The following is a 26391-nucleotide window of genomic DNA, read 5'->3' as shown; positions in this document are numbered from 1 at the left end:
CCGGGATATTCCTATTTGGAATAGCATCATAATATTCAAGACACATTACATTACATTACATTTTTAAAAAAAAAATTATTATTTCTACTTTCTTACCTACAAAGAAAATCCCCTTACTATTATTTGAAGAGATCACTAATCAATTTAACATTTTGCTCATGTGTTTATTACATGTGTGTCATTTCCTATATGACAACTCCATATTTTACCTCACATCATTTTTTCAAAAGCCCATCCTTATTTAGAATATTTACCTCTCATGCCATTCTAATGGACATCCCCTTACTATTATTTGAGGAGACCACTAATCAATTTAACCTTTTGCTCATGTGTTTATTACATGTGTGTCATTTCCTATATGGTAACTCCATATTTCACCTCACACCATTTTTTCAAAAGCTCATCCTTACTTAGAATATTTACCTCTCATGTCATTCTAATGGACATATCTTATTAATACATTTGTTATAATGTGCTTTACGTGATGTGCTTTACGTGATGTGTTTATTTTTAAGGGTTAAGTGCTCAGGTACTCTTAATGAGGCAAAAAGTGATCTACCATACTCTTATGTGATCTGCTATACTCTTATCTATTTTCATACTCTTGAAGAATGTGGTTAATATCTAAAATACCCCTGACCAATTTAATGAATAAATTAAGAATCTCATAAATTAATCGAAATCGATCCACTCTCATCTCTCTCTCCTCTCCTCCACTCGCCTCTCCCAAGTCGACTCGGAATCGACTCGATAGAATACTCGATACTTCCTTTACTTCGTCATTCCCTCCCTCTTTGTTCTTCCTCGCAATCGAACTCGATCTCGTCGCTTGGATGCTGGATCATCGAGCTATTAATTCCGTTATACAGGGTATGTATCTCACCATAGACGAACTCATAATTGAATGTCGGGAATCAAAGCTGATAACAATTTGGTTTTGAATTGAAGACTCGACTCCAAATTTATAGTTTTAATTGAAAAATTCTTATTCATTTGGGTTTCATGAACTAATCGAGGATCGGAAATTGAAAAATTCTTATTCATTTGGGTTTCATGAACTAATCGAGGATCGGAAAGGAATGATTGAATGTCGGGTATTATGATGATTCAATCGAAGATTAGACGTTCTTGCTTGCTTATCAGTAATTGGTTACTGACACAACTCTGTGACATGGTATAACCAAGTATAACGAAGTATAACTTTGATGGTGTAACTGTGTAACCAAGTATAACGTGAATGGTATAACTGAAAAAACAAGTATAACTTTAAGTGGTTAAATGTTTTTATTGCAGACAATGTGTCCATTTTCGACGAACATACACTTTGATTATGATGGACATTATTCTAAGGATGGAGATGATTATGAATGGATTCCAACCGATGCTCGTTTGTATGCTATATCCTTTAATACATCATCGTTGGAGGAGATCACTTATTCGTTGTTGAAAGAGAGGATATGCAGGAAGATCGGAATAGATCCGTTTACGAAGAGGCTCAATTTGGGTTACATTCCATTGGTAGTGGAACCTAAGAGACAATCATATATTTTGGATGATGAAGATGTGTTTGTTTATCTAACATCAGTGGATAGAGAGGAAAGGAGAAGTATTTTGCATGTGGAGGACACCGAAGAATTACAAATAGTTCAAATAACCGAGCAACTGTCGAGAGTTGGAGAGATCTCTTGTAGTAGGAACTATTGTGAGCGTGAGAGTGGATATGGAGAAGAAGAAAATGTGGGAACAGGTTTGGAGGACGATGAACATCCCCACAAGAAACAGAAGAAGAGTATGTTGTAAACCTTTCGGTTTCAGTTTTGATGTAAATTATGTTCTAAATTAAGTACTAAGCCTTTCACTTTCTGTTTTGATGTTTGCCTTTCACTTTCGGTTTTGGTGTTTTTATCATATGGGAACGTTGTGAGGTGAAATAAATTTTATTTGTGTGTTGTATAACTAAGTGAAACTGGTATAACTACGTTATGTAAACTGAATAATATGATTGTAAATTCTAAAGTTTTTAATTTAATTTTATAAGTCATGGAAGTAGTACGCTTTTAGTTTACTAGTAGTGTTACGTTAATTATGATTTAATAAGAATTATTAAAATTATTAAAATTCCATCTCATTGCTCGTAGCAATCGTATAGGAAATACAATGTGTTGTCATAGCTTTATCGCTGAAACTGACTGAGTTAGATTTGATAACTCTATGGCACGAAATCAAGTTTATATGTACGTGATCGTATGGGAAATGAACTTAGGAAACATAATTGCATTGGTATAACCACAAAATCATTAATTTAAGTAGAGTATAACTAAGATAAATAGAAATAATTAAAAAGTGCAACTTTGACGCTTTCTGTAAAACTGAGTACTTGGTGAAACTTACAACAGAAAAAACCCTGGGATTAATTTTCCCGCTCAGCTTTTCGAATTTCTAATTTCCCTCTTCCCAATTTACTAAAACCCCAGAATCGTTCAATCGAAGTATTAAACACCCTTTTTTAGGTTTTCCCCATTTGCTATCTTCATTTTCTCTCTCTTCCCTAAATCTCTCTCCTCTCTCTCCTCGACCTCACTCCCTCCCCTCCCAAAAACCTAGATGTCTGCCGCTTCATCATCCACGACCGGTGGTCGGAGACGGGTACGAACTCCGGGGATACCTAGTAGGTGTTGGTGCGGGGTGGGCGTCACCGAGCTCATCTCCAGAAGCAATCAAAACCCATATCGCCGGTATTATCGGTGTCTCTCTGCGGCTTCACAGAGGGTACATCCGTTTGTTGTTTACATATGGAACGCTTATGAATCACGCTTACTCGTTTTGAAAAAAAATCATGTAGCTCGAGAACGACAATCATGTCTTCAAATGGGTTGATGAAGCCTTCACCGATGAGATACAGCAGCTGGACTACCAAGTTCGAATACTCGAAGAAGAAGTTCAGAGTCTCAAAGCAACAATAAGGAACGAAGGAGATATCCGCGAAGGTCCCAAAAAGATTCCCATGATAAAGATATCAGGAGGTTGTGTTCTTCTTACCATCGTTTTAGTTCTAGGAATTATGATGTACAAAAAGTAATTGAAATTCCTAAGAGAATTCCGATTCCTAGAACTAGCTGTTATTGCTAAGCTATGTTTTTTTAAGTTATGCGAAGTTGAACAACCATGTTGTTTGATCTATCGAAAAAGTAACTGTTATTGCTAAGCTATGTTTTTCTAAGTTATGCGAAGTTGAACAACCATGTGGTTTGATCTATCGAAAAAGTGTCTATTATTTTTAGTATGTTAGACAATTGAGAAAGTGAAACTAACACAATATCTGACCTATTTATACGAAAAAGTCGAACAGAGGATTAAGTTAAGCCAGAAGTTGGAACAAGGGATTAAGTGAAACCAAAAGTTGAAACAAGTGAGATTGAGTGAAACCAAAAGTTCAAACAAGTGAGATTAAGTGAAACAAGTTGAAACAACGAGATTTTCACAAGATCATAACAGTGAGAACAACACGATTTACACAAGACCTTCAATCCCATATTTTTGAACATAAGGGTCGCTGTTTAGTAGAGACTGCCTGAAGTCCTCAACCTCGGTCAAACGCGGATTGAACCTGAAGTCTGAAAGTCCACCTTCGGTCTCAAGCCATAGATCAGGAGGATCAAATAAATATGTATTAATGTAAATGATTTTAGTAAACGTTTTAGTCCACTATCATATTCAAAACTAGCCACAGAAATTACACTTACTCCAACAGTTGCAGACATTCCACATCTTAAGGGTCACAATCACTTGTCTACCTTCCACATTTTCAAGACCATCCCGGAAGACATAGGCCTGCTTGCCAGTTGCCACACATTTAATCTGAATGTCACTATTCAGAATAAAGAAAACGTGTGTCAATTACAATATAAATAAATTTTGCTTGGATCATATGTTACTTTCTACTTACATGTTGTCCCTTATGTAAAAAATCACCGTTGGTCTTGCAGGGTCATCGAAACGGGCTTCCGTATTGAAGACCACTCCAATTGTATCTACCATATAAGTGTAACTCAACTAAATCAGTTCGTTTCACTTAGTTTCACTTACATCTACAGAGTCATACAAAGTTCTGAAACTAAATATGTGACTATATGTGAATATATTTATTTTAGCAGCATTCATACCTATGGGATAGTTTCGTTCCCTGTGGGACATGTGAGGGATTGCATGGATGTTCTTGAAGTCCATGAAAAGCCGATTGTTCAGAGGATCGATCATGCGGACTTGTGTGAGTGGCGAAGCAGTTAGTCTGAACCGAGAGTTAGTTGCATTGAAACCTACATAGGAACGTTCAACTCCTACCCGAAAGATTTCCACCCATTCTCCCTCCTTGTTTTCGAGGCCTCTAAAACTTTCATAATCCCCATAAACGGTCATCTCCATCTTGCACCCCTACATAAATAAAGTACAAGGATCAAGTTAAATGATGATGAAAAACTTGAGAGATGATGAAAAACTTGAGAGATGATGAAAAAACACTTACATCTTCATCTACTAGGACATAGGAATAGAAAGGCATAACCCTGTTGGTAACCGAGGAATAGAGAGGGTAGACCCTGTGTACTTTGACTCTGAAACGCCAAGCCTTGACGTCGGGGTTATAAGAAGCCTCAGAAATCTGGGAAAGCTTATTGTAGTAGTCTGTCATCTTGTTTGTAGAGATGAGAGAAGAGAAGATAGAACTCGGATATGAGATGAAATGAGAGAATTTGCAGAGTTGGAGTTTAACTAAATGCAATGGTGATGATTCTAGAGTTGTGTAGTTTAACTAACTCGGTGTAGCGTTGTGACGTTTCACGTTTGGTTTCAATGCAAGTGTAGAGTTGCGAGTGTAATGATTATTATTAGAGACTTTTTCAATCGATTAATTACTCTCTCCTCTGTCCATCAATACCATTAATTACTGGATTTTTCTCAACCATTTTTATGATCTTTTTTATTGCTTGCTCAGTAAATAATTCATAATCCTACCAAAAAAGTAAATAATCCATAATATTATATTAATTTTCAAAATATAAAACAATATAATACCTAATTTTTTTTAATTTTTACATAGTTCCATATATTTACACTATAAATTCAATATAATTTTACTTAGTTTCATAAATTTAGACAATTAATATCAGTTAGTTTCACTTAAACTGTCAGAAGCGTGCGTGAGAAGTCGTGTAGCGTTGCAAATATCAAAGGTCACGACGCTATAAATCAGGTCATAAATCATGAAATGACAGATTTTTCTCAAACTAAATATTTCAATTATTATTTCTTATACTGTTTGTTATCATTAAATAATCCACTCCGTATAATTAATTTTTCGATTCTGCTTCTATTTAGAGTTTTGCAAAATATAAAACAATAGAATATCTAAATTTGTTAATTCTTAAATAGTTCTATATAACTAGACTAAATTTTTCTTAGTTTCATAAATTTAGACAATCAAAAATCACTTAGTTTCACTAAATTTTTCCTTGACATACGACTGTTGCAGTCCGAAACGTGCGTGAGAAGTCGTGTAGTGTTGCTTTGAAACGACATTTTTTTCTCACCTAATGTTTTTTACATAGTTTCACTTATTCAAACACACCTGTTCTTATTCCCTGTACTTGCAGTGAGAAGTCGTGTCTTAAGCCGTCTATCAAATCACACCCTTAAGTGGGATAGTAAATGCAATCTTATCTCTATTATAAATAACACGTAAATCTTTCCATTTACTCGATTAAACGAATATCTCTCAAGTTTTTCATCATCCTTGTACTCTATGTCGAACTTCAACTTGGAATATGTCCCTCCTTCCATCCTCCATAAGATTCTCTCAAAGGTAGCAACAAACCACATCTGGGACTTCGGTAGTGCTAGAATTGCTTTCTCCGGGTTCAATCAAATAGGCAGAGACGACTACTTCTACCAATCTGCTAATCTCATTGGCTTTAATGATTGGATTAATGAGGTTAATGCTGTAAGAACATTCCGACTTAGGTACTACCAAGCCGGTAATCCAGAGGCCATCTACCTACGAGGTATGCATGAGTTCTTTCAACTTCATTTACTTGATGAAGGAAGAGAGAAAATCCATCTTGCTGCTGAGAGAGGATTGGAGTTAGCCAAGTTTGTAGATGGAATGCTGAACTTAGCGTTTAGTGTAGATGATGGAGGGTTGTTTCACAAATATCCTAACTTTAGTCGTGAGTTTGTTCATCGGATGAATTGTATGATCCAGACTGATCTACCCTCAGGCCATTGGGGTTACGACAAACCTCAAGAGTTTATGTCACTACTTGAAAGAATAAAGAATCTCATCTTCTCAAATGATTGCTGGTGCTCCGCAATAGAAGAACCGGTGTTTGTAGTCTCCTATAATGGATCAATAACACAGTGGAAGTGCGATCGTTGTTTCTGGCAATGTGAAGTTTGGGACTTCTGCAATGAAATTCACTTGACAGCTGCCAACTGGCCAATTGAAGATTAGTTGTGGTGTTTATTTCTCGAGTTTATGGCATGTAGTTTTATCTACTTTCACTATGTTTGACATAATGTAATGTCTCTAGTTTCAATCCTCTAGTTTCTCTCTATAAACTAATCTTTGTATATTTTAACTTCAATATATCATTAACAAATTAACTACATTTCTACTTTTATTTTAACAAATAAACTTCACTAGCCATTTGGAGATTAGTTTTATCAACTCTTACAACATTTCTACTTTTTACAACATTTCTACTTTTATTAAATATGTACAACATTTCTAAGTTTGGCCAAAATCTATTTATATCATATAAACTATTTTTTAAATTCAAAATTCAATAAATATATCAATAACAACAACTCTGTCCAAAAAAAAAACATAATAAAACATTTGAAATTTAAAAGTGCGATTTAGTTAAATTTAGTTCAACTTAGTATTATATACAGAATATTGTTGATGATTTATTACGATGTACAGTTTCACCAATATTTACAATCACACCAATTCTTACAAAGATTTCGAAAGTTACAGAGAAAGATATCCGAATTTCATAGATCGGGTCTGGATGGTCCGCGAAATGGTTCTGGTTGGGTTGTAATTATGCAAGTTTCTGTTGGTCATGTGGTCTTTTAATAAATTTTCGTATTTAAATAAAGAATTATTTAATTCTAAATCTGGGCAGTTTCGGGCAGGAGTATCTCAGCTCTTTTTTTTCGGGCAGGAGTACCTGAGCGTTTAATTCTATTTTTAATGTCCAATGCTTTACGTTCATGCTAAACCATAAACTATATCTTATATTTTATGTTTATATATTTTATGTTTATACAGAAGTTATAATGCTCGCAGGAAATGTTACTTTTATATGTCTCTTTTATATTTTATGTTTATACAGACAATAACATACTATATACTTCTTTTATATTTTGGTGATGTATTCTTTCTGACAATAACATAATGTATACTTCTTTTAAATTACGATAAACATAAAATATAAAAATAATATATTTGCTACATCTTATATATGTTTTAGCTTATAATATTTAATTTCTTTATGATTCATATGTTTGCTACATCTTAAATATATTTTTGTTGTAAGAACACATATATATATATAAAAGAAGTATATCTATATTATAAGATGATTCAAAAGTGATTTCATGATTTACGATGAAATCATAATTATTTCGCCACTTTATTCAAATTTATCGTAATTTTTTTTTTATGATACAACCATAATCATATTCCAAAAAATGCCACTATTGAATATGAAATCTCGCAAATCATGAATAATTATGATTTCATCGATTTAAAAGTTGAGGAAATCATGATCGCAATCTTTCCGCAAAGCATGATTGATTTAGGATTCAGTCCCTAATCAAATCGCAATATTTCCGTAATAACTCAATCACCACCTAGTTGTTAGGCTTAATTGATATGATTAGCGATATTTCTTACACTTTTTTATATTTGAGGCATATTCTTAGTTTTTAGTTACTATAGTTATAAAAACTCTCTGTGACATCACATTTCTATTATTTGAGGAAAGCACTTTGAAACTCACCTTATAGTCATGTGTGATTTACAATCATGCCATTGCTTAGGTGTCATCATCACACTCCACCTTAGAGCATTTTCTTAAAAGCCCATCCTTCCTCAGAATATTTACCTCTAATGACACTCTAATGATCATATATTATATGTCTCATTTTATGAACCAAAACCTTCCGACAGTTACTATGTTCCACTTATGGAAACATTTGTACCCCAATCACGTTGGGATGGAGTGATTTATGTTATGCACATGCACGTTTTGACAAAATATATGTTACGATAAGACTATTGCTTGACACAACGTGACTTATTTGTTGAGGATTTGAGGATTTGTCATGATACCTCAATCAAAACTATACTTTTTCTATGAGAAATAAAATTATATGATTCCTATGGTTCGTTATGTTTTAAAAAGTTACATATCCTTGATGAAAAACAAGATTATACTTGGGAAGTATAGTATATATAGATCACCAATGCATTACTGGCTCATTTTAATTTGATTCATATGGTTCGTTATGTTTTTAAAAGTTACTAATCAAGGATCCTCTATAAGTAATGCTTTACAACAAAACGTTTGAATTTGATACATATAACTCTTATTTTTTTAAAAACAAAAACATACAATTTAAACCTCTAAGAAAATTTTTAAACAAACACGAAGTTACCAAATTTTTTAAATTTTGTTAACAACAACCATATAATCGAAAACGTTTTCTTTAGTACATATGCAATTACATAGATTATAGTTTATCAAAGCCATTTTCAAATCAAATATAAAAATGTCTTAAGTCAAATATTCTGACCTACTGTTATTTCCATATGAACACACAATCGAAAAATGGCTTTGATTTGTTGGTTTGATTACTGCCTGATTTTAATTTGATTTAAGCCAATCAAGTAAAAATGATCAAGATACAAATCAGAATATATATGAAATATGGCTTTGATTTATCTCCTAGCTGATTGGTATAATTTGATAATTAGGTTTATTTATGGAGATAAATCAACACGCAGTTACCAAAATATTTTAAACTTAATTATAAAATTCCAAAAAAATATTTTTGATTCTTGATTATCAGCCTATTTTAAGTGATTGTAGCCAGTCAACTAAACATGATCAACGTACAAATCTTATAATCTTCGATCAATGATTTGAATTATATGTTAATTGTCGATATATATATGGAGATCCCTGAAACACAATTAGCAAAAAAATCGGTCATACTTAATTTTACTGTTCCAATAATACTTTTTCTTTCCCTTCATTATAGGTCTAATTTGGCTTGATTAACAGATGTATTTGATTTGATTACATTCAATGCACAAACTTTAAAATGTAAAACCCTATTCGATAGTGATATATATATCATCCACGACTTTTCTTACTCCTTCCGGTGCATTACGAATGAACTCAGTCCGCTGGAATTATTAGTTAGTGTCAACTTTTTGTGTATCTTTTCAGGACCAAATCGTTAGTAACTCTCAACAAGAAAATATAGTCATCTCAGCCGCACCGGAAGTAAGTAGAATGGTGTTTTGTTTTGTCCTCGCTTAGTTTATTTCCAAGTTATGACTTCTGGGTACCTAATGTTTCTATTTCTTTTAAAAATCAGGGATCCCTTATGTTAATGGAAGACGTGTTGTTGCAGCAAGGTGATCCAAGTGGTCTATCTGAAGCAGAATCGAGAGGAGGACCTACCGAGATGTTCGAGGAAGAGTTTGATCAGACCTCAGTAACCAAAACAAGCACCACTACTCGAATCAAGAAGGAAAATTTTGAAAAAGTGGCTAGGTGGTTACCTATATGAAGATTATGTACCAACAGGCTTTAAATTTTCCGCTACTATTCTACTTTTACCTATTTTTGATTATATTTTCTATTATTATTGATTTGGTTTTGGATAGTTATCCTATTTTATTATTAGTTGCAGTTTTAAACTTAATAGAAAGCCTATTTTATTATTAGTTTTCATAGTCTCATATGAATTCTATATCCACCAAGTACATACAAATATTGAAGTTAAATTAAGGGAAATTGCACTCTACAGCCATCAAACAATTAATAATTCATTGAGTAGCTAATTACCCTAACTTTTCACTGTTCCACATGTCTTTTATATAATATTGCTGTATTGCCCCTGCTTGAAACTGGAGAAACCTGCTACAAAAGAAAAATTAAATTAATAATTAGTATTCTGGAAAAATAGAACGTGTCCCTTCTAGAATCACAATCTTTTGAGTAGTTTCTTCTCAGATTGTTTCCACTGCATTCTTTGATTACAATCTTGACACTAGCTCGACTAACAAAAGGCGTTTGCAAAGAGGATTCAGTTGTCTGAGTTGTTGGTTCACTGCTTTCAAAATTTACAGAAGAGACGAGAAAGTAACAGATCCATCTGCAACGGGTCGCTTGGCTACAGACAGGAAGCTCCGCGCGTCTGAAATCTATGGAGTCGCCGACGACGTAAACGGCGCCGCCGTGAGGTGTGTCAGCTCTTCCTTCCATCGCCCTAATCTCTTCGGTTTACTAGGCGGTTACATCTACTAATCCCACTGATGTCGCTTGTTACAATTATTTTTATCGCTGTAAATTATCCAGAATTGATGGAGAAGATGAACAGTTTTTGTAATATTGTGTTCTATTCTATTATATGCATATGGAATAGAATAGTAAAGCAATATGTATTATGAATGTTATATTCATGTTATGTAATGCAAAATAGTTTGTTACTATACATTTTATCATATATCGTTCTATTTAACAATTAATAAAAAATGTATTATTTTTGTTTTATTCTATGCATTTTGTTCCATTCTATTTGGGTTTAGAGTTTATACATGGTTTTAGTGATTAAGATTTAAGATTTAGTCTTTAGAAGATGGGGGTTAAGGTTTGGGTTTAGTTTTTTTCCATTTTATTTGGGTTTAGGGTTTATACTTGGATTTAGGGTTTAGTGATTGAGATTTAGGGTTTAGTATTTGGAAGGTGGAAGTTCAGGTTTGGGTTTAGTTTGTTACATTCTATTTGAGTTTAGTTTGTTCCATTCTATTTGAGTTTAGGGTTTATACTTGGGTTTAAGGTTTAGTGATTAAGATTTAGGGTTTAGTATTTGGAAGGTGGGAGTTGAGATTTGAGTTTAGTTTGTTTCATTCTATTTGGGTTTAGGTTTTATACTTGGGTTTAGGGTTTAGTGATTAAGATTTTGGGTTTAGTAAAGAATGTTCTATTTTGTCACCAATATGTACCATACTATATATATATTGTTCCATTCTATTTGGGTTTAGGGTTTAGTGATTAGGATTTAAGTTTTAGTATTTAGAAGGTGGGGTTGAGGTTTGAGTTTAGAGATCTTATCATGTATCGTTCCATTTGACGATTAATAAAAAGTATTCTATTTAGTTCACCAATATGTACTATACTATACTATCACCAATAAAAAGAATTCTATTACTTCACGATATAATGTAAACGTGCTATACTATATCCACCATATAGTATAGTGAGATGATACTGGTACACTTGATATTTGAAAACGTGAGAAATTGTTTATATTTTGGATGTAGATTGACATATCCGGGTTAGGAATATTTAAGTGGATGGATATGGTGTAATATAGTAAAACAATTACACATTATATTTGATTTATTATCTGAGTAGAATATAGATTTATTAATTAGAGGTAGGAAACACAAGTTACGTGGATACCTTCTATGTCTCACATTCTAAACAGCTGTCTATTAAAAGTGTCCACATCTTAAAGTGTTGATGTCATCTCTTTTTTCATTTTTACCGATGACTTGTAGTTGAAGAAGGTACAACCGGATAAATTGGAGTACAAATGATACTTTCTTTATTATGTCAACATCACTGTCATCTACTTAATTTTCGTTATGAATTTGGCCATCTCGCAAATTCACCCTTAAATTAATCAAACGGAAAATTTTGTTAAATAACCTTACTCATTCTTGAAGCTAGAAACGTATACAATTTAGGAAAATTGGGCTCTACAACCTTCAAACAAAAGATAATTAGTTCACTATCTAAAATCCCTAAAAAATCGATATATACTGTGCACAATATACATAATTGCCATATTATCCTTCAATTGTGACCTGTGTGACCTGGTGAGAATTATTTATTAAAATAAATATTCAATAAACAATATAATAAAGTGTGGCCACCATTGATACACATTTTCTCTTCTTCTTCCTCTTTTCACCACATCTTTGTTTCTTCTTCATACGTACAAACACACACCAGTTTATCTCAAACACAGGAAGAAATAAATATTCTGGGCGTACTAAATTGAATTTGGAGGAGAAGATGACACCGTAGAGAATGAGGTGACATCACGCTTTTGACTATGTTTTTATTTTTGTTTCTATCCTTGTTTCTGTTTTTAATTTTATATTGTGTTTATGTTTCTGTTCTTATAATTTATTTCTGTTTTTGTTCTGTTTTTTACTCTATTTTGTTTATGTTTTAGTGATTCAATGGTGAAGAATTACGATGGAAGACCAGTAGAAGCGTTTCTGCGTTGAAGAAAGAAAAGGAGATAAAAATGATCTTTATATGGTAGTAAAGAATAACGAAGATAAACGAAATGAAAGTGTATAAGCACGTTTGAAAAAAGAAGAACTGAAGAAGATGAACTCGCATTCTATACTATATTCTGCGAACGAAATAGTATACTATTTATTTTGTAATGCAGATATTTTTGTAAGATTACCATACTATTTGAGACATATTTATATACTATTTTGTAAAAATGTAATAATCTGATGATTGACTGTCAATATTTGAAAACAGGGGAAATTGTTATATCTCAGATGTGGGTTGACATTTCCGGGTTAGGGTATAGTTTTATCATCTGGATTTAGAGTTTATAATTGACTTTAGGGTTTACTAATTAGTGATTAAGGTTTAGTATTTAGAGTAATAATGGTGAATTTGAGGCAAGTATTAGATTTTGAGATTTGTGTTTAGAGTTTAGGATATGTAGTTTATAAACCTATTACACAGGAGGACTCCAAGTGGAATACTATATGAAATAATATTCTATTCATTAGATAATATACCATTTAAGCTCCATATAATTTAAATATTTGTTCATGGGTTCACTAATCCATAGAAGGGGTTAAGGTTTAGTTTTGAAGAGTGGAGAAGATTTAATTTGGAAGTTTGGGTGTAGAAAAAAAAAATATGAAATTACGAAATATGAGACTTTGGAAACCCATAAGAGATTGGCATTTCAAATTTGGGGGCACCATAGAAGATGCCATAACATAAGATGATATATATTACTCACTGGACTGTAAATATAATACTATAGAAAATAGTATTTAATAGTTATTATACCATTTAATATACATAAAACATAAATATATGTCCATGAGTTCACTAATCCATAGGGGGTATAGTTTTCCAAATATATGACATGTTCATACTAGGATATGGTATAATAATTTATGATATTTTTCTCAGCAGCGAAATGTTACACCTATTACAAAGGAAGACTCCAAACATAATAATATATGAAATAGTATTTGTTATTTTAGTTACTATACCATTTCACTACATACACTGTAAATATTTTCCCATGGGTTTACTAGTCCAAAGGGGGGGGTTAGGGTTTAGTTTTGAATAGTGGGACGATTTAAATTGTGAGTTTGGGTTTAGGGTTTAGAATGGTATGATATAGTATGTATTCTTTAATGTAACTATTTATGTAAGATTACCATAAATGGTACTGACCATTTAGAAATTAAATGACTACACCATATATCAAGATGTTGTTGTTTAACCATTGGCCACATATTAAATGTATTCAGTAAATCATATGCGGTGAGTATTTAGTGTGACGTGGTTGATTTTGTTCCCTCCAATTTGTACAGTGCATGGTAAATTAAGACCATAATTATCTTCCACTACGTGGACTTACCTTCTTCCTTTTACCGTCTACTTGTTGACGCCAGGGTTATAACCGGAGGAAAGTGTACACAAATGTTAGTTTATTAATTCAGTCAAAATCAATGCTCTGCACCTAATAAACTTGGCAAAGTTAGACATCTCGCAAATAAGCCCTACAATTTATGAATACTGTTATAAATAGATATAAATAGATATTGAGTATCGATCGAGACGACTATCATCTTTCAAATGAATTCGGAGCTAAATGGCTGCTTGCCCTATATGTTTCTATTTTATGATCAAAAATATGTTTCCTTAAGATCTGTTAATCAATGTATACAGAAAGTTAATTTTCGAACTCTTTACCTGCAAACAGATTTAATAGGTAACAAAACACTATATTCAGGCCATTACCTTATCTTATAAGAAAGTGGATATTCCGTTTAATTTATAAATTTACAGGGTCATATTTGATAATTCGATTTCTATACGGAATCTCATTAAAATATTGGACTACAAATGTTGACTAATGCAAACCGGAGTTCTTTTTCCCTTCAAATTCCGCAACTGAATAAAATTCTTTGGCGCCTAACAAATTGAAAGTTGTACCATAAGATTTATACATTAATATCTCACCCGTTTATATGTCATAGTTACCATAACGATTACCTAAAAAACTTAAAATGCCATGCCATTTTTTATTTGTCATAGTTACCATACTGTAATACATTTGGTCCAATTACTTCTCATTTATATCTCTACGTAGTTTAGTAAGCTTATATTCTTTGTTATTGGTCTTTGTTCCTTTTTATTATTTTTATTATATTATTTTTATTTATTTTTTTCTGTAATTTTATAGAATTGAAAACAGAGAATTCTGAAGATGACTTTCACATTGTTTTTCCAATTTTCTTAGCGAATTTTTCATTTAAAATTCTGCCTTCATATTTCATTATTATATTATTTATATTTCGTTTTATCTTATGAAAGCAATAATTTTATTGTCTATTTTTCTTTTTATCTTAAACTCATAACTAAATTTATATAAGTATTTATTTCTTTAACAAAAGTAATTAACGTTAAGTAAACATAATTAATTTAGTTTAATCTATCATTGTATAAGATATAATATATGTGATCCATTTTTTTTTCCTTTCGAATATCTATAGAGAAAAAAATAAAACAAAAATCTTTTTTAATTAATTCACCCGTGCAGGGCACGGGTTATCACCTAGTAATAATAATATAATATGTCAGTTTGTTTCGAAAAAAGATTATATGATATTTTTTATTATTATTAATAGATCACCAGTATTTTAGTAAATATGATAATGTATTAAACATTTTTTTAGTGAAAAGTCAAATATATATATATATTCACTTCATTTTAATTCCAAACTTGGATGCTTTACAACTTGAAACATATTTATTTGAGTGTTCAAAAAAAAAAACATCTTCGAAAATTAATAATTGCATCCTGCCAATTTTGAGGTTAAAATAATGATAATCTTCTCTGATAATCATTTTAAATTTTTGTCATAAAAATAAATTTTTAAAAAATAAAATAACCAATTTTTTTTTAAAAATTTTTTAATAATTTTTTATTTTTTAAAATTTTAAAAATCTATCTTTAAAAATGAATATTTACCTTTTAATAAAATTTATTTTAGTTTTTTTTTCTTGAGTACTGTTTTGTGAAAATAAAAAAATATCTAAAGAAATTTCTCTAAAAAATAATCCCTAATGAATTAATCTTTTCTAAGACTAATTAGATAATAGATTGTAATCCTATATCTATTCTATTTTGAAATTGAAAATAAAATAGTGAGTTAAAAATAAATGAAATTTAACTTTGAAAACAAAATTTTCCAATCTTTTTGTAATGAAAAATAGAGAAAACCTGGAAATACTCTAATATCATGATGATGAAACTAAAATAGTTTTACAATAAAATTAAGATATTAATAAACACTGTGATAAGTTTTTCATCATTCTGATTCTTGATGCAGAATCAATGTGGCCCCTGGATATTATGCACCTTGTTGTATATGGGCTCGTTGTCAACACACCTTTGTATCTATCTTTTTGCCCAACTTATTGTATCTGGGCGGATCCAACATTTTGTTTTGTTCGTTCAAACATTAGTCCAGATCAAGACCGAACCCAAAACCTATCGCGAGCCAGAATTCGAATGGCCTACCAAGCCTGGTCTGATCTACTCCACTACTAGACCTGGGCGTTCGGGTCGTCGGGTCGGGTTCGGGCCGGGTCCTTTCGGATCCGGGTCTTTCGGGTCTAGGAGTTTAAGACCCGATAGGGTAATTTCAAATTTTCGGTTCCGGGTCGTACCGGGTCCGGGTCGGGTCGGGTCTTATATAGTTGGACCCATTCGGGTAATTAGAATTTATCGGTTCGGTTCTGGGTCGGTTTCGGGCCGGATTCGGTTCGGGTTCGACCTAAAAATACCTAAAAATACAAAAAAAAATCTGAAAATATTTATATATTCGAAAATATTTAAAATTTTATTTAAAATTTGTGTTTTTATTATATTAAAATGTGTATATATACTAAATTATGCGAGATAGAACAATAATTGGTTGTATCCTAGTGGCTAACCCCCTTGCTCTATAGACAAATAACCCGTCTTCGACTCCACCTCGATTCATTTTATATAATTTAAATTATTAATTCGGGTACCCGTCGGGTTTCGGGTTCGGTCCGGATCGGGTCCAAGACCCGCGGGTCCTCTACAACAAGATCCGATAGGATAATTTGATCGGATCGGTTCCTACCCGGACCGGTTTTTTCGGGTCGATTTCGGATCGGGTCTTCGGGTCCGGGTAAAATGCCAAGGCCTATCCACTACCTTGCTGTGTATCTTAATCTTATAAAAGCTAAAAGTACTAGTACTTCTAAACTCAATACTTAATTGCAACTAGCTTGTAATTTCTTTTTCAAAAAAAAAAGAACTAGCTTGTAATTTTGTTTTTAAAATCAAAATACTTCATCAGTAAGTACAAGTTTTTTACAATTGTCAAAAAATATGCGCAAATGGGTTTTATTTTGATAAATAATATTTTATCGGTTTTAGATATTTCAATAGTTTCAAGAGCAAATTAGTTTCTAAATCTAACTAGAAGCTTTAGTAGGGCTGGGCAAAAAATTCGAACCCGGAAAATCGAACCGAATCCGATCCGAAAAAGTAGCACCGAATCCGAACCGAAATTGATTAAATATCCGAACGGGCGGTATTTAAAACCCCGAAACCGAACCCGATCCGAACCGAAGTATTTTTGGTACCCGAATGTATCCAAAATAAATTTATATACTTAAATATATACATTATTTTATATATAATGTATAATAAAAATATTAAAAATATATAAGATACCTTTAAGTTTTCCAAAATACTCGAAAAATATATGCAAATAGTCAAAAGTAAATGTTTAAAATAGCTAAAGTATACTGAAAACACCAAAAATAGTTAAATATCTATTGATTTTTTATCCAAATATTCAAAGAAAATCAATTTATATGTTAAATTAAGGTATTTTGACATATATGTTATGATAATTTATATGTAATATATTATCTTTCTTATAGATTTTGAAAATTTAAAGTATATAATGAATTTTGAAAATTTTAAAAAATTTAAATGGGTTATCCGAACCCGAACCGAACCCGCAAAGATCCGAACCGAACCCGAACCAAAATTTAGAAATATCCGAATGGGGCTGAAATCTTTGACCCCGAAAACCCGAAACCCGAATAGACTGAACCGAAACCCGAATGGGTATCCGAACGCCCAGCCCTAGCTTTAGCAAAGTTAATGGAAGAAAGAACACTTTGAATTAATTAAACTAAGAGCATCTCCAACCCAAGACCTTATTTTAAGGGGAGTAAAACTTCAAAATGAGGATTTGAGGGTTGATTACTCCAACAATGAAACCTCAAAAAAAAATCCTTAAAAGTTTATTTATTTAAACTATAGTCCTTGACATTAATAAAAATTACTAATAATGATAAAACTTTACAATTACATATAAAACATATTTTTAATTTATTATACAGCACACAATATTACAATTTTAAATAATATAAATTACATATATAATTAAACAACACACATACCGGTTAGCCAATAAATTCCGGTATTTTGGTACCCCTTGTAAGATATGTATATTTAAATGTTTATATAATTTTTTTAATTTATGTTTAGTTTGTTTAATGTATTTTATTTTGTGTGACTTTATTTAATATATATTTATATTTGTGTGAATTTTATTTTAATGTTATGTAATATTTATTCTATTTTTATTTTATTTTGGTGTGTTTAAATTATTGTAAATAAGTTAGTATATGTATTTGTGAAATAAAATAATTGTAAGAACTAAAAAGAAAATGAATAGTAGTTTTGAAGTTTTGAATAGTGAAACCTTAAATTTGAGGTGTCACTATTCAAAACCTTAAAATTTGAGGATTTGAGGATGGGTTGGAATGACAAAAACCTCAAAATTTGAGGATTTGAAGTTGGATTGGAGATGCTCTTGGATTGGAGATGCTCTAAGATGATACTAAAGCCGTCAACAAAAAAAACAACAACAACAGAACTGATGTTTCTTACAAAAGTTGCAAGCAAATGTTGACACCGGCAGATAGGTTTGAACCCACTATAAGACCACATTCATACAAAAGATATTGCTGATGGTGCATTTGAACAAACGTGAAAAATATTTTTTTTTATATAAACAATCAACAAGGGAGGAGCTTGATAATTTGTAAACGACAGAGCATCGATAGAGTCTTTAGAGATGGTCAAGATTACTGAGAACCGAGCCAAGATGTGTTAGGCTTGGAAGATGCTTCGGTTGAACCGTCTACCTGGTACGGTGCCTTTGATGTAATCCTGTTTAAAAGTTACGAGTAAAAGATAGAAACCTGATTTAACAACGCATTAAATTATGGAGTAAATATTTTCACAAAAAAAAAGAAAAAAAAATGCACTTTACCTATCCTTTCTCTTCTCCAGGAACCGATGAAGCGAAGCTCTCCTAGCAATTGGCAGTTCTACAAAACCACAAAACAGAGAATAAAACTTAGTAAAAAAAGTGGATAAAAGCCAAAAGCCCTGAGATAGAGAACCAAAAGAGTCCTGATAAATAGATATACCGCAAGCTAAAGAAGACGTGTTGGTCTGGATTGGCTCTGGTGCTGCTGCAATCTCCTTTTGGTTCTTGGCTAGGTTTTGAGTATAAGCACTTCCTTTGTTAGCCAAGTCAATGACTTGTTTGGCTTTCTCAGCAGGGAAATCATCAAACACCATAACTTGACCACCGTAGAATATGGTCAACGGAGACGATTGAGACTCTACGGTCTTCTCCACTTCCTCCTTAACTTGAGAGGAAGAGGAGGAAGAAAAGCTTGACTGGCGAGGAGGAACCATATGCTTTGGTTTAACGTCTTGAGGAGGAGACGAACCTTCTTCACAAGGGAAGAGATTCATCATCGTTGGCTGACGTGACACAGCAAAAACTCCTACAAAAACACCAAATATAGAAACATCTCTCAGAAACTCACAAAGATTTGAAAAATCAGTTTCGAAAAAAAAAAAAACTTACAAAGACAGAACAGAAAGTAATAACCAAAGTAGAACCGGTTCTTCAATTTACGGTCAACATGTAAACCGGTTTTCAATTTCAATAACAAAGAAATAAAAACAGATCTAGAAAGAGACGGTTTGTTTGGTTGGTTACCATTGATGTCGGGGTTGCATGTCATCCCCAAGCTCAGATCTCCGAAGCTACCTTTCTCCTTGAGGTAACGACTCAAACGACTACATGTTTCTGAGAAGCTCGGCTTCTTCTGTAAGCTCGACATCGTTTTTGTGCCTTAAAATTAGGGTTTTCTTTCTTTCTTTGATCTCTCTCTCTCTCTGTCTCTGTGCACAAAGTGAGTTTTGTGACGAGGAAGACAATGTGGACCTCTCTCTCTCTCTCTTTATTACTTCTACTTTATAAAAGAGTTTCTGCGCTGTTTGCAGATAGATACCAAAATAAATAAATTTAATTTATTACTGGTAATAGTGCATTTAAAACACGTGTTGTTATTTAAATGCCTTTATTCTAACGGCAGACAGAGAGTCTATTTGAGTAGTTCGCCTTCACCCACGCCGTATGTTTACTAGACTACGAGGTGTTTTGCCCGCACTTGCGGGCTTTATAATTTTACAAAAAATATAAATAGATACATCATCAATTCAAAAATAATTAGAATAAATTAATCATGTTTTGAAATATTTATTAATTAAATATTAAATTTTTAATATATGCAAATTTAATTTAATAGAATATCTCTTATTACGTAAATAATCTTAAAAATTCATATATTCATAAAATTATATACATGAATTTATTTATTTTAAACTATTATAATGTAAAATATTTTTAGACAACATAATATATAATATTTTTAGATAATGATGATTATCAAATTAATGATTTTTTTATTTTGTGGATAATTATCTATTAGAAATTCAATATATTAATAAGGGTAATAAATATTTTAAATGCTCTAATTTTAAAGTAGAGCAAAAAAATCAAATATATACTATTCATTCCAATTATGTGATATATATATATATATATATATATATAAATTATATTTGGTTAAACCAAATATAATATAAATACATATATAATATTTTAATATTACTTAATTAAATATAATGTAAATATAGATATCATATTATCGTTAAATTTTTTTAATTATTTGATATAATAATAAATTATCAGATAAATCACTAAAATTATTTAAAGATGATAATGATAAATCATCAACTAAATTACTAAAATTTCTTACGGAGAATATGACTAATACTCAATATTATCTAAAATCATGGAGAGCATGACACATAAGCAAAATCACTTCATAAAAAATAGTATAGATATACAATTGTTTCATGGTTCAACACAGTCCACTTCATCTTTTTACATTTTACATCATTTTCTTTTTTTTTTCATTTCATCATTCAACCCATATTTAACTTTTACCACTACAACGGTTTTGTTTAATAAAATTCAATACCATATTTTACAAATTAATGATTATTTTTAAATATCAAAATTAAATAAACTTAATCTCTATTGATAGAGAATTTAAAATGATAGATTTCCATATCAAAAATAAAAATAAATTATTTAATTTATAATAAAATAATTGGTTTTAAAAAACAAAGAAGATATGAAAATGTCAAAAAAACCTTAGAAAAGTGACATGTGTCGTTAGTGATCCCCACTTCCTTCTTATTCAATTAGTTGAATTTTTTCAACACAGTTTAATCTACATCATCAAATTTCATTTTTCAACACTCTCATAGTGATTCAACTGTTGAATCTTTTATTCAACACCCCTATTGTACATAGTCTGTTTGTCCCCAATTTTGTAGGTAGTTTGATAAACAAAAGTTTCAATATACATTTTAAAATAGTTTTGAAAGTTAAGATAATTCATTAACATAAATCTAAGTCACTAAAAAAAGATTTCTCTTACCTAGTATCAATATTATTAATGAAGTAATTGATTGCGAAATTAATTTTTATCTTATTTTAATACGTAAAACAGAAACAATTTAATTATTAAGAGAAAAAAAAATTTGTAGCTCCAAAACGATTGTTAGAGGTTTTGTAGTTCTGACACCGTCTTTGCTGATTTGTTTTACTTATGTTTTTCATTTATATAAGTGTTTTCAATTTATTTTAAATTTAAAAAATAGTTGTTCTTTTATATGGTTCTTTCAAAAGGTTTGGTAAAAATAAAAGTTTTGGATATGATTAAAAATAACAACATTTTAATTTTAGATATAAATAAGGTATTCAAATATAAAATTGCAGATAATTGATTGTTAAAACTGTAACAATTTTTGAGATTTCAGGTAAACTAAAATCACTTAAATAACTTCTCTTTTAATATGTAACTAGATACTGACCCGTGCGTCCGCACGGGTGTCGAATTTAAAATTTAATACTGTTAAAAACATTTCATACATAATATTGGTATATATTTTTTATTCTTACCAATATTTTTTAATGTTTAATATGATTTTATATATTTATAGTTATATGCAGCATTCTATTAACTTTTTAAAAAATAGTAATTGTTTTAGTGATATATATATATATATAATATAGTTATATGCAGAATTTTATTAACTGTTTTAATGAAAAGGAATATAAGAATCTTCAAGTAATAGTTTATCATATTTAGTTTGTTAATATTAGAGATATAAATTGATAACAATAAAATGGCACAATAATATTATATGGTTTACCTTTTGGAATTTTTTATATTTAGTATTCTATAATTGATTAGTTTCGTATAAATCGGCATATGGAATAGAATATTTCATGTTAATATATAGGAAATGAATATTTCATGTTTATTTAAATAAAGATTGTGTTCGAAAAATTGATATTGTTTTGGTCAATGTGATAACTTAAAAATAGAAGCTGTTATGGAACGACAATGATTTTAATATTATTTTGTGGAGCTAATTTAGTGTGTGTTTCGAAAGTATATGCTTAGTATAACAAACGATGGGAAGGAAAAATATACACATGAAAACAATATTTACATGAAAGTATGATCTTAATGTTTTATACATGGATAATATTACGCTTATGTTTTAAGCCAAAAAAAAATATTAAGGTTATGTGCTCGTTTTAGTTAGTAGTGATGTTCTTAACTTTCTAACATGGATAATTTACATCACTTTTATGTTCTCGGTTTTACAGAATTGGATTATTATTATTATTATTATTATTATTATTATTATTATTATTATTATTATTATTATTATTATTATTATTATTATTATTATTATTATTATTATTATTATAGATGTAATCTGAATAATTGATAGCTGCCAAAAAAAGGAATAATTGATAGATTGGAGTTTCTATCGGCAGTAGGAAATACAACCGAGAAATGGTTAGTTAAGGAGACTCGAGATTTTTGTTTGAGTGTTTCAATTGATTTAGGCTACTTATTTAATGTTGTTTAATGAAGATAAGGTAGTGGCATAGTCTTGTAATATTTTAGGTAAAATAAGGGTTAGTTCTAATTTGTACTTTACTTTTAATAGATTAGATAAAAGTGTGATATAAGTTAATATGATTCATTAACCCTTATTATACATACACATTGTTCAATTATAAAAGTACTCAATTGAAAAGTTGAAGATAACTTATTTTAGAATTATTTTCGATTTTGAGTTGACAAAATAAATAAATTTAAAATCTCATCAAAATTATAACAATTTATAAGATTTCACATAAGTTTAGCAGCCAAAAATCACTTAAATGATTTCTATTTTAATATTAAAAAGTTTGAAATAATTTTATATAATTATAAATTATAAATAAACATTCATGTAATTTTAAATAGATTTAGAAGTATTAACAAACGATTTCATGAAACTTTATAAGTCATATAAACGAAACCCTTATAAATTTTTAATAAATATTTTATAAATAATTTAGAAACTCCAATAAAATGATTTTGTAAGCCAGACTAAAAATATTTTTTCAATTTTTTATAAATAATTTCAAAATCTTCATAAGTGATTTATAAATCACATGTGGGCTTCAAAAACATAAAAAGCTCTAATAATACCTTACATAAAGATCTAATTATTTATATAATAATATAAATCATAATATTTATTTATATAAAAATATCTTAATTTTTTATTTAATTAAGTAAAATCATTGATAAAATAAACAAATTGATGAAATCTTCTATATTATTTGTATAATTGTACAATTGGTTACCATATATAATTATTTTAAATTTACTTGTGTGTTTTGCTAACTTGTATTAATTGATTCTAGAGTTACCTTATATGTTCAGATTTGATTAAAAAAATATAATTAATAAGTTTCATCAAACAATCAAATTATAAAAAATATTTGAAACATTATCTATGAGCGATACATAAACAAATCATTTAAATGACTTCTCAATTAATATATAGTAAGATTTATATTTTATAAATAATTCATATCTTTCTATAAATAATATCAAAATTCTGATACATTTATTTTGTAAAAAAATAATAATTAATTTAAAATAATAATGATTAATAAAACATGTTTAGATTTTATAAGATTTAATAGTTATTGTAAATTATATTCAAATATAATTCATTAAGTAAAATATAGAACTATTATAATTATTTTTATATAAAAATTCATTCATATTATTTTATAGTTTATAAAAATTAAATATTATAAATCAAACATTATTAGTCATTCTATAATTTTAAGAATTAATTACCATAAATTGTTATTTGTAATATTCTTTAGATTATTTGGCAAGTAACGCTAAATAAGATTTAATTTAAATAAATAAAATTGAAAATAATCGACCAGTATATATAATAATTTTAAAGAATTAACTAGTGATCAACACATAAACAAATGTCATTTAATATATATGATTAATATATAGGAGGATTAAAATATCTAATAAATAAAAAGGCACATCCAACATGCATGATTAAAAACCTGAAAATTTGAGCTACTTTAAAACAAATATCAGTTTAAATAATTCTCGTGTGTGAAGAAACGTCAATTATACAAATAGGCAAGTGGCCTTGCTGTATAAACTACGGCCCACTCATCCATAAATCACGTTTTGTAATTACCATCTTGTAAAACATGCACAATGAAATAAGTAGTGGTAACTTAGTTTGGTAAGAGCCAATTTGGACTACAACATACCCGTTTTTCTGAATTCTATTTCTATTAGAATATAAGTGTTATTTGGTTAATTTGAGTTTAAGTTTCAATACATCTATCTTATTAAAACAGAAACATTACAACTTCTTCTAGGTGGATTTTAAAGTTGGACCTTATGTAATTAATGCTATATTAATCTACTTATTATTAGACATACATTTTTATAAATAATTAATATCAACCATTACCATAGTTTTTCACTTATTACCTTATTATTATATCCACTACGCATGTTTCCTTATATTGCATATATTTTACTATAATCTAGGTACATCCACTAGCATATTATACTATAAGATAAATTATTAATAATACATCTACTAACATATAATACTATACGACAGATTACTAATAATACAATATATTATATGTATTCATTAACTTGCATCTATCAATATTAGCAATACTATGAAGACGACTAACTCTATACTTTGAACCTATAAACTATGATATACTAATTTATAACAAAAAATGATATTACTGTTACAAATTAGTTTTTATAAAAATTATTTATAGTAGCAATTTGTTATATAAGATAAATTTAATCAAGACTCAAATCTTTTTTTTCCTGTTCAGAAAAAAAAAACCTACGAATATATACCATTAAGTTAGCCAAAAATCTTCCGAATAAATAGTAAATCTCACCAACCCAAAAAAAATGAATTAAAAATATAACAAAAGATATTATGTTTGAAATTTAGCTCACTGGGTCGGGTATAAATCTGTTCATTTCAGGTATGAGTTTTTCGGGTTCTTAACATTTGGATCTAAGTAGGTATTTGATTTTTTTTGTCCGGGTCGATTTTTTTTGGTTCCGGATCATTATAACTTTTTATATAATAAATCTTAAATAATATACAACATGTACAGTGAAACCTCTATAAATTAATAATGTTGGGACTACACCAAAACTATAATTTTTTATTAATTTATAGAGATTATTAATTTATCGAAATATTAATTGAACCAAAAACTTAATTTGGGACTATGAAATTATATTAATTTATAGAGATATTAATTTATAGATTATTAATTTAAAGAGGTTATACTGTATATAAAAAATGTGAATCAAAAGATAAACCCGCGCAGGCGCGCGGGTCATGATCTAGTACCGTTTATATGATAATATAATGACAAATGATCTAACTATCTTTGTGTTCTAAACTTAGATTTTCCTTTTGAGAAATATTCTAAACTTAGGTTAAGCAGTGTAGTATTCATTCTATTCGGTAACATTAAATACGTTAATCATCGAATCGACCAATATATAAAAAACCTTGCACTGTAATACAACACTGACTGAAGCGGGAAGCGCACGTCTCCACTACAAATACTGGCCTTATACGTATCCAATCTTAAGCAAAATACTTGCACGGTAATGTGTCTGTGATCGCATTATATAAATATTCTGTTTGTTATTATCTCCCACGCGTATGTTAGGTACAAGCAAATATCCGCAATATATTCATTGAGAACCAAGATAACAATACCAATTTCGTGTTATTATCACATAATATTTGATCAAATGAAATACATTCTTAGCCGCATTTAACCAAAAATTATTATCACAAGGAAAAAAAAGTAATACTAGGACGTTCTTTGCAAATAAATAATGAGTTCCAAGGTTT

The 26391-nt window shown here is 29.8% G+C and overlaps 3 protein-coding genes across 3 annotated transcripts; 1 reads left to right on the top strand and 2 right to left on the bottom strand.

The window, feature by feature from the left end:
* Nucleotides 1–2604: 2604 nt before the first annotated feature.
* On the top strand, nt 2605–3079 carry LOC130505400 (uncharacterized protein At4g04775-like). Its single transcript, XM_057000000.1, has 2 exons — nt 2605–2769; nt 2843–3079. The coding sequence occupies exons 1-2, from the start codon at nt 2605–2607 to the stop codon at nt 3077–3079; spliced, it is 402 nt and encodes a 133-aa protein (XP_056855980.1).
* Nucleotides 3080–3510: 431 nt separating this feature from the next.
* Nucleotides 3511–4687, bottom strand: LOC130505360 (uncharacterized). Its single transcript, XM_056999960.1, has 5 exons — nt 4523–4687; nt 4164–4431; nt 3947–4031; nt 3760–3868; nt 3511–3705 (listed from the first exon to the last, which is right to left on the bottom strand). Exons 1-5 carry the CDS (start codon nt 4685–4687, stop codon nt 3511–3513), a joined length of 822 nt encoding a protein of 273 aa, XP_056855940.1.
* A 13880-nt stretch (nt 4688–18567) lies between these two features.
* Nucleotides 18568–19965, bottom strand: LOC108832995 (protein TIFY 10B). The gene is made up of 4 exons (XM_018606449.2): nt 19721–19965; nt 19137–19502; nt 18977–19034; nt 18568–18873 (listed from the first exon to the last, which is right to left on the bottom strand). The coding sequence occupies exons 1-4, from the start codon at nt 19842–19844 to the stop codon at nt 18789–18791; spliced, it is 633 nt and encodes a 210-aa protein (XP_018461951.1). The 5' UTR covers nt 19845–19965; the 3' UTR covers nt 18568–18788.
* Between the last annotated feature and the right edge of the window lie 6426 nt (nt 19966–26391).

The sequence above is a fragment of the Raphanus sativus genome, chromosome 2 (assembly GCF_000801105.2).
Source record: "Raphanus sativus cultivar WK10039 chromosome 2, ASM80110v3, whole genome shotgun sequence".
Lineage (NCBI taxonomy): Eukaryota > Viridiplantae > Streptophyta > Magnoliopsida > Brassicales > Brassicaceae > Raphanus > Raphanus sativus.
Note: the sequence above shows the minus strand (reverse complement) of the source record. Positions and strands in the feature narration are given on the sequence as shown.

Excerpts from the sequence above, each read along its gene's own strand:
- LOC130505400 (XM_057000000.1), top strand. The coding sequence starts at position 2,605 with ATGTCTGCCGCTTCATCATCCACGACCGGTGGTCGGAGACGGGTACGA. Across the intron at positions 2,770-2,842 it reads TCTCTGCGGCTTCACAGAGG|CTCGAGAACGACAATCATGT; the intron begins GTACATCCGTTT and ends AAAATCATGTAG.
- LOC130505360 (XM_056999960.1), bottom strand. The coding sequence starts at position 4,687 with ATGACAGACTACTACAATAAGCTTTCCCAGATTTCTGAGGCTTCTTAT. Across the intron at positions 4,432-4,522 it reads ATGTCCTAGTAGATGAAGAT|GGGTGCAAGATGGAGATGAC; the intron begins GTAAGTGTTTTT and ends TTATTTATGTAG. Across the intron at positions 4,032-4,163 it reads GGAACGAAACTATCCCATAG|ATACAATTGGAGTGGTCTTC; the intron begins GTATGAATGCTG and ends CTTATATGGTAG.
- LOC108832995 (XM_018606449.2), bottom strand. The coding sequence starts at position 19,844 with ATGTCGAGCTTACAGAAGAAGCCGAGCTTCTCAGAAACATGTAGTCGT. Across the intron at positions 19,503-19,720 it reads ATGCAACCCCGACATCAATG|GAGTTTTTGCTGTGTCACGT; the intron begins GTAACCAACCAA and ends GTGTTTTTGTAG. Across the intron at positions 19,035-19,136 it reads CACGTCTTCTTTAGCTTGCG|AACTGCCAATTGCTAGGAGA; the intron begins GTATATCTATTT and ends GTGGTTTTGTAG.